We start from the raw sequence: 9,211 nt of genomic DNA, 5'->3' as shown, positions 1-9,211 counted from the left end.
CTGCACCCTTAAGCTGTACACCCTGTGAGCATTTTAAAAAAATATTTTAATTTTTTTAATTAATACTATAACTCAATTTTTTAAATTCTAAAGTTAAAATATGATTAATATAACTGAGACATCTATATCATGAAAACTATTTGAGTCTCTTAGCTTAAATAATTAATCATATATTTGTTTCTAATTTTCTTTATTTATCTATTTTTATATATTTACACATCCTCTTTAATATCATCATTCATAATTTAACAGTTTGCATTGTATAAAATCTTATTAATTTTGAAACAATTGATAGTGGGAAAAGTAAATTGGGTGTTTAAAAAAAAATTGAACGAAGATATTGGGCTTTGTTAAAAAAAATTTATGGGGTTGGTTGGAGGAACGTGATCATTAAAAAATTATTTATGCATATAAATTTAGAAAAATCAGTGGCTGGATAACAAGTCGCGATCACTAAAAAGTTGTTGTAAATGATAATTTACTTATAATAGGATACGATATCCCGATTCGAATGGAGAAGAATATCGAGCTTTTTTCTTATATCCAATTAGAAAACCCAGATAATCAGCTATAAAAATTTTTTTATTCGAATATAGAGGTGGATGGATAGAGCCTATCCGATCATACATGTATATATTAATTTCCTCCAAATCACTAATAAAATCTAATATCCCAGATCAGAATTTTTTTTTTTAAATTTACATGATAGATCATAATTAGAATCCGAATAAAATTAGCTACTATCTCTCTTTAATTCATCTTCCTATGTAGATTATAATTTTAAATAAATCAGATAGTCAGAAGACGTCGAAGATGAACTGACTATAAGATGTCGAGTGGGAGACAACCTATCTACTATTGGTAGTCTTTGGCCGTCTAATTCAACACAAAATTATAATTTAAATGGAAAAATGAACTTAAGAGAAATCATAACTAATTTTAATCAATTTTTAATCATGATCTAATGTACAAATTATAGAAGATATTAGATATTATAGACTAGAGGATTAAGTTTCTCCGTATCCAAATCACTTTCAATTTGAAATTTATATATATTTTTTCATTCAACCCCCTTTATTATTTCTTTCATGTTTAATTTTAATTGTTATCTTTAATTTTTTTTCATATTATTTTTTCTAAAATTTGATAAATATCTATAGCTTCATCTAAATAATTCCAATTTTAAAAAGATATAATAGTACATGATAATAATATAATTGGGTAGGATATGAATATATGAATATAGGTATGAATATAAGGACGAGGATAAAAATTGAATATCTAATTTGGATGAAGACGAATTTAATAAATTAGGTTGGAGATCAAATATATAAAATTTGACTTAAATTCTACTTATTACCTTCCCTAATTCTACATGCTAATATTTATTAATTAAATTATTTAAGATTGCAATCACGGTGAATTGATTTCCATGCACGTGCCATAAATTATATTTAAATCATCAATTAATTTTGATTTTTTTTGTCACATGGATAATTTTATTATTTATAAGGGAAGAAATTCAAGGACTTTGTTTAATGAAACACCCCTTTTCACTAAAAGACAATATAATAAAAGATTTTTTTAAAAAAGAGTTTATTAGTTGAACAATATAATTTTTAAAATAGAGGTGACATTTTGGAATCATATTATGAAATGTCACTATTAAATTTAATGTGTATTTAAAAAATAAATTTAAATATATGCTGATGATACGAGTATAAATAAAGCACTGTATAACCACAAAGCTTATGTTTTAAAAAAAAAATAAATAAATGAGAATTTGAATTAAAACATGTTCCACGTGGAGTTTCTTTTGGGTGTCCTTTTACCCCCCTCCCCCAGCTATTAGTAACTTTTATATAGTTTTTAATTGACATTCCATCAATCAAATAATAGCAGTGGTAATTAGGGCATCCGGACTGGTTGAAAATATTTCAACCAGTCCCCACTTTTATATTATTTTTTAAATATTTTATTATTTAAATATTTTAAATCTTACAATGAAATATTTCATCATCTAAAATATTTATAAATCTCACCTATCAAATATCTCACTCTTAAATATCCTCAATTTCATAATCAAATATCTTATAAATTAAATATTTAATCAATGTTAAAAAAAATAATAATAAACATTGATCAACGTTGATTTTATGTTTAATGTTTATTTTTTATTTTTAATATTTCTATTTTTTTTCCAATGCTTATTTTTTCTAACGTTGGATTTTGTTTATTTTTTAATTTTTTTAAACGTTGGTTTGTTTTTTTTAGTTTAATTAAATTACAAAAATAGTTAATCCATCATTTTAAAGAGCCCCACAAGAAGAAATCATCGAGCACAAATTTATGCCCGATAATTTTCAATCACTTCTAAAATATCTCTCACAATGAGAAATATTTGAAAAGGAGGATATTTGGAAAAATATTATCTCCAAATATCTCCATTGGAGATGTTCTTAAGGAATGATAGATTTATTATAATAAAATAGATGATTAATTTTTTTTATAGATATATATTTTAGAGAAAAAAAAATTCTCCTAGTTAATTTGATGGGTGACTCTAAACTAACCTCAAAATTTATTTATTTATTTATTCTTAATTTAGGACGAAGTGTCAAAAATGTATGATATAATCATATTTTACTATGATTATGTTAATTGTCTGTTAAAACAAATTCATCAGTTGAGATTTATGAGAAATTGAGAAGACACTGAATCATTACCCTGGGTTGGATTTCTGATTAAATTTATTCTTATAACAATAATTAATTTATTATTATAATGAATTTAGGGAAAAGTACTATTATTATTATTAAAAATTAGTTGCGTTCCTCACCCGATATTATCCTTACCCGACCCGTTAAGCAGTGGGGGCATAGCCATAGGGATAGCGTAAAGATAACGCGTGCGAAGGAGAGTGAAGCCGGGAAGGTGAGCGAGCGAGAGAGAGAGAGAGAGGAAGAGACGCACTCGAGCATGGCATCGCTCACCACTTCGATTCACTCCGCTTGGTACCTCTTCTGCTTCCTCTCTTCCTCTTTCGGGATCCATTAATCCGCAAGTTTCGCTTTGGTTTCGTCGCGCGTGTGCTTTTCTAGGGCATATTACTAGTTGAGTTCGTGAATCTGGGAATCTGATTGAAATATTGTTCCTTTACTCGTTTGATTGCTTTATGTTTTATGATTCGCTCCAAATGGTAGAGATCACAGTTCACGCGAACGAATTTCATGTTTGCGCATCGCGTTGTGTAGGTTTAGGAATTGGTCGTTGCAAAATCCTGTCTTTACTACCTATCGTGCTTAAATTCGCTGTGGAATTGGTTGAATTTGTTGTTTGAGAGGTTCATGGCGTTCATCTTGTGGCATATTGAATGGATTGACTCTTTTTGGTTCTCATGTTTCAGCAACTTGAACGCTGCGTTTCTTGGCGATAGAAGTGGTCTCTCAGTTGCTGTTGCTCCTCTTGGTCGTGTCCGGTTCATGCGGAAGCTGGTGGAGTGTAAAGATTCCAGGATTGGGAAGAAACCAATTGAAGTGCCGTCCAATGTGACCATTACATTGGAAGGACAGGATCTCAGAGTTAAGGGGCCACTTGGGGAGCTTTCAAGAACATTCCCTCGCGAAGTGAAGGTTGTAAGAGATGAATCTGGGTATATAAAAGTATCGAAATCTGTCGAAACTAGAAGAGCAAATCAAATGCATGGACTTTTCAGGTTTGTTGAATTCTCTAGCTCAATTGTTGGCAATTGATGGGTAACTTTTATGCTATTGAATGTTTAGCTTTGATACAACCTACATGAGAGCCTCTATGGATTCTCATAGATTTCATTGGAGATCTTCTTTAGGTAATTGCTTATGTTCTTTTTCTAAGTTTATGATTCTTGTGATCTATAAGGCAGTAGAATAAATCACTGAGGTCTTCTTTAGGTCCCCATTACCAGGGCTTCTCAGATATTGATCATTAGGTGGCTTCCATACCTTTCACACAACCTATTTCCTTCGAATATCCTTTTTCTTCCAAGAACAGAAAATTCAGTTGGGTAATGATGATTTCTTTAGTTCTTAAGAAATTGTACTTCTATGTTCATTTGGAGTCTTGTTAGCACATTGGTTTGTTAGATAATGGATTCCTTTAGTTAGTTTCAGGCTAACTTGGTTTACACTTGTGTCGGCCTTTGAAACTCATAATTCTCATGGATAAAATGATGGTTGGGTTCTCAAAAAGATTCAAAAAGAGACTTCGACTAGTTGGAGTTGGGTACCATGCCATGTTGGAGGCAAGGACCTTCATCTCAAAGAATAGGAAATTCAGATGTACGAAGATGATTTCTTTAATTTCTTAAGAAATAGTAGTTCTATGGTCGTTTGGTGACTTGTAAAACATTAGTTTGCTAGTTAAGTGGATTCCTTTAGTTAGTTTCCAGCTAGCTTGGTTTACATTCATGTCAGCCTTTGAAACAATAAAATGATGGTTGGGGTCTCAAAAGGATTTGCAAAGAGACTCAACTAATTGGAGTTGGGGTACTGGGCCATGGTGGAGGCAAGTGATAGAGATATAGAAACAGAGAAAAGAGAAATAAAACATAAAACAGAGAATAATATTTTAGATGATCTTATTGCTGCAGCTAAAGGATATGATTATGATGCAGCTAACGGATACAACATAAAACATATGATAAGTTTGGAAATATTATCATTTACTATTGATTCGTGTTGATCTTTGATTATGATGCCACATAAGGTAAATCTCGATTGATTGAAATCAATTCAAGATTATTATTCTTGATTATTATTCTTGTTCTCATTACCCCGACAAACTCAACGGGAGTGCTTGGACGTTGAGTTTGATAGCTAATTTATTAAAGTGGTGTTTGGACAATGGCTTGGTGAATATGTCAGCAAATTGATCTTGAGATGTGGGAAAATGAAAGTTGTCAAGTTGCCACATGAACAAAATGAAAATCAATCTCCACATGCTTGGTACGAGCATGAAAAATTATATTTGCGTCAAGGTATGCCGCTCCAATATTGTCACACCAGATTTTGGGTGTAGTGATTGTGGAAAGATGCAATTCTAAAAGAAAATATTCTAGCTATAACTTTGTATTCAACTTTAGTGCTTGAGTGAGAGACTATTGCTTCTTTGAAAGCCAAGAAATATGAAGAGACCAAGAAATTTGGCTAGAGAGGGCAGAGCTCGCTGCAAAGAGGAGATGGGAACAAATAAAGAAGGGAAAAATAATAATAATATGAAGTTGGCTTGAGGAGCATGGCTAGCAGTGTTGCACGGATACGGATACGGGTATCGTATTGGATACGACACGGATACGGGGATACGAAAAATTTTAAAAATATAGGACACGATACGGCTAGGATACGACGATTATTAAAAAATAAAAAAATATTTTATATATATATATATATTTCGTATTAAAAATTAAAAATCCTATAATAGAAAACCATGTTCATATTAGATCAACCATAATATCCATTACAATTAATCATCAACATCCTCATGTGCACTCTCATTTTGAAAATTTTCCATGGCAAGTAAACTGAAAATAACAATTAAGAAATAAGAAGCAACGCAGGGGACTGGGGAGCCTATTGTTAAACTTATCAGAAATCGTACCAAAAGCAAAAACAAATTCATGATCTCAAAAGAAAAAACAAAAAACTAAACTTACCACTTTACCAGAAAGAGGGCACTGGGTAGAAAGAGGGCAGCGACGGGAGACAATGGGCTGTTGCGAGCAGCGGCGGGAGACGGTGAGCAGCGTTGGGTTGCTGCGAGGGCTGCTGTTGAGCAGGCAACTGCGAGACGCCTGGCTTTTGCAAGCAGCGGCGGCGACGCTGGCTTCTATTGAGCAGAGAGGCGACGCTGGCCGCTGGGCTTCTGCGAGCAGCGGCGAACTGCTGCTGGGTTCTGCGAGCAGTGGAGCTGTGGCGGACTTCTTCGAGCAGCAACGGGCGACGCGACGAAAGCGCACGGGAGATGGTCGCGTCTCGCGGCGTGAAGCAATTTGTCGCGATGGAGAAAAGGAATCGGGAGTGGGAAGAGTAATTTAGGGTTTTTTTTTGTCATTTTAATAAGTACTCATAATTTTATTATTTTTCATTTTTACCCTCGAAATTTTTAATTTTGTTACAATTGTGCCCAAACGTGTCCGGAAACGTGTCTCATCCGTGTCCTAGCCATGTCTGGCTAGTCAAACTTGGAAAAAGTCAATGACACGGTTTTTGCCGTGTCCGACACGCGTATTTGCGTGTCGTGTCTGTGTCGTGTCCGTGTCCGACACACCCCAAATTTTTTTTTGAGGGGTGTCCGTGCTACATAGATGGCTAGCAACAACTAGTGGCGACGGTAGAAGAAAAGGAGCACATAGACGAAAAGGAGGAAGAGATGAAGTGACGGTGCCGTAGATTTTATGACTCTAATACCACAATAGAGATATAGAAATAGAGGAAAGAGAAATAAAACATAAAATAAAGATTAATATTTTGGATGATCTTATTGTCAAAGGACTTATTTAAAGTTGTCTAAATAATAAATGAAAAGATAAAATATGACACACAATCGTAATAATTATAATCATAGCAATAAATGTGATAAACTTGGAAATATTATCATTTGCTATTGATTCGTGTTGATCTTTGATTATGATGCCAAATAAGGTAAATCTCAATTGATGGAAACCAATTCGAGATTATTATCCTTAATTGTTATTCTTGTTGTCATTAGCAAAGGACCTTTTTCTCGACTTATCCATTTTCTTCAAAGAATAGAAAATTCAGATGTACTAAAATGATGTCTTTAATTCTTAAGAAATAGTAGTTCTATGTTCCTTTAGCCACTTGTAAAACATTAGTTTGTCAGTTAAGTGGATTTCTTTCGTTAATTTCTGGCTGGCTTCATTTACACTTGTGTCGCGTTTGGAAATGCAGAACTCTCACAGATAACATGGTGGTTGGGGTTTCAAAAGGATTCGAAAAGAGACTTCAACTAGTTGGAGTCGGGTACCGTGCCATGTTGGAAGGCAGGGACCTGGTTCTCAACCTTGGGTTCTCGCATCCAGTTAGGATGACAGTTCCTGAAGGTTTGAAAGTGAAGGTGGACGAGAACACCAGGATCGCCGTCAGTGGGTACGACAAGTGTGCCATCGGTGAGTTTGCAGCTGCTGTAAGAAAGTGGAGACCTCCAGAGCCATACAAAGGCAAAGGTGTCAAGTATGCCGATGAAATTGTGCGACGAAAGGAAGGCAAAGCTGGGAAAAAGAAATAGACCTGAACAATTTATGTACTTTGTTTTTGTTCTTGAAATGCTTGTGCTCAGAATCTCATATGCTGATTGTTTTTGATGGCCAATATTGTAGACTTTCCGGTCGACATCGAAACTAGTCTGTAGTAAAATATCTGAACTCGTCACTTTTACATCTGAGTACATGGTTGAAGAACCTGTGAATAGATTGTCGATACATTCGGCGATTTAGATGTGATTAAGTATGTATAAACTAAAGCATGAAAATAAGAATACGGAAATTCTTAAACTATAAAAACTTGTAGCGACCTCTTGAAGCGAAATCTTGAAGACGAAGGATAAATTTTATGTTTGTTGTAATTCTGTAACCTCGGATGTTCTTCAACGGTGAAAATGAATCTCCTGTTCTACAATCTCTCTTGAATCATCCTTGGATGTTCTTTTTATAATGGAAATTATCGTAGGGGTAAAAGGGATATTTTATCCCAAAGAAAGTGGGCAAGATGGGCATGGCCACATTCCCATTTCCTACCTCTTCGACTCATCCAAGGTAAGTCATTAAGACTAGTTAGTCATAAAGACTAAATAAGTTCTATAGACTATATAAGAGTTTAGTTACAAAGATTATATTAAAATATCCAATCCATACTTAGAGAAAATGGTTCGTGCGACAGCAAGCACAAGCGATAGTCGCTAAGAAGATTGTTACACCTTACATAGTCGTTCTCTGAGCAATCAATGCTAACAAAGTCGTTACACTTTATTTAGTCGCACTTTCAAATGAATTAGAGACACTCTCATAATGACACATAACTTCTCTTCTGGAGGTACATATCTGTTATCCAGGAAAAATCGAATCTCCCGGTGGCACATAACCATTATCCTGGAGATATCCATGTCTTACTTTTATCCAGATTAAATAATCTTTAGTTACATCAATATGAACATTTCTAATCTCTCATATTGTAACACCCCTAGAAAGCCTAGATAAAGTAAGGGCAATGAGAGTACGAATGTAATGAAAAGAATGTGTAGATAGTCTACGTTGAATGTTACGATGGGAAGGATTTAGATGATTAAAAACTTTATGAAAGAAAATAAAGTTGAGAATATAAAGTTCTATACATGATTTATAATGCAAGGAATTAATGTAAACAAAAGAGATATGAGATATTATATATGCATGTATGAAATATTTATGCATAATGCATATACATGAATTATTTTGTACAAAAATATGTTAGGAGAAGGATTTGATCCTTGGTTCTCTTGTAGATGCATGCATGTGTTAACCAAGTGTGATAGGAGTGAATATTGTAAGAGGAGAGATGGGAATTATAATTAAAGGAAAGAAAGGAGAGAAATTAAGAGAAAGAAAAGAGAGAAACTCAAGAAGCATTTCTCTAGCATATTCTTTCTCATTAAGAGGAGAAGTAAATGAGGGGGATGAATCAAGTCAAGTTTTCCTCCCCTCACTTTAGTATAAATAGGCATGGAGGGGGCTTCATCCTCAACTCACTCTCCTCCTCTCCTCCATTTGTGCCTAGGACTCTCCCTCCCTCTTTCCTCTTGTTGCCGAGAGCAACAACTCTCCCCCTTCTTTCTTTTTTTTTGTTGCCGAGCAACACAAGAGGAAGAAGCCTCCTCTTCTTCCTCCTCCTCTCCACCAAAAGACCTAGCCACTTCTTCCTCCATTGGTGCCGAGCAAAGCAAGCAAGGAAGAAAGGTCCACAAGCAAGTTCTCAACTCTAGGAAACTTAAGCAAAGAAGGTAAGCTTCCCCTCACCTGCGGTACAAGGCTTTCATGTGATTTTCGGATTCTTTTTCTATGCCTTGAAAGAAAGTTTTCCCCTATGTTTGTATACATATATGATGCATGATCAGAGGTGTATGTAACCCTAGAATTTCAATCAAGAATATTGTAAATAGGTTAGGAAAATTATTGTCTAAC

General features: G+C 34.1%; 1 protein-coding gene across 1 annotated transcript; it reads left to right on the top strand.

The window, feature by feature from the left end:
• The first annotated feature begins 2,874 nt into the window (after nucleotides 1–2,874).
• Nucleotides 2,875–7,433, top strand: LOC122001598 (50S ribosomal protein L6, chloroplastic-like). Its single transcript, XM_042556428.1, has 3 exons — nucleotides 2,875–3,014; nucleotides 3,407–3,715; nucleotides 6,948–7,433. The coding sequence occupies exons 1-3, from the start codon at nucleotides 2,980–2,982 to the stop codon at nucleotides 7,282–7,284; spliced, it is 681 nt and encodes a 226-aa protein (XP_042412362.1). The 5' UTR covers nucleotides 2,875–2,979; the 3' UTR covers nucleotides 7,285–7,433.
• Nucleotides 7,434–9,211: the final 1,778 nt, after the last annotated feature.

The sequence above is a fragment of the Zingiber officinale genome, chromosome 7A, assembly GCF_018446385.1.
Source record: "Zingiber officinale cultivar Zhangliang chromosome 7A, Zo_v1.1, whole genome shotgun sequence".
Lineage (NCBI taxonomy): Eukaryota > Viridiplantae > Streptophyta > Magnoliopsida > Zingiberales > Zingiberaceae > Zingiber > Zingiber officinale.
Note: the sequence above shows the minus strand (reverse complement) of the source record. Positions and strands in the feature narration are given on the sequence as shown.

Bases quoted from the DNA above. Each gene is read 5' to 3' on its own strand.
- LOC122001598 (XM_042556428.1), top strand. From the start codon at position 2,980: ATGGCATCGCTCACCACTTCGATTCACTCCGCTTG. The intron at 3,015-3,406 runs GTACCTCTTCTG...CTCATGTTTCAG, and splicing joins ACTTCGATTCACTCCGCTTG to CAACTTGAACGCTGCGTTTC. The intron at 3,716-6,947 runs GTTTGTTGAATT...TTGGAAATGCAG, and splicing joins CAAATGCATGGACTTTTCAG to AACTCTCACAGATAACATGG.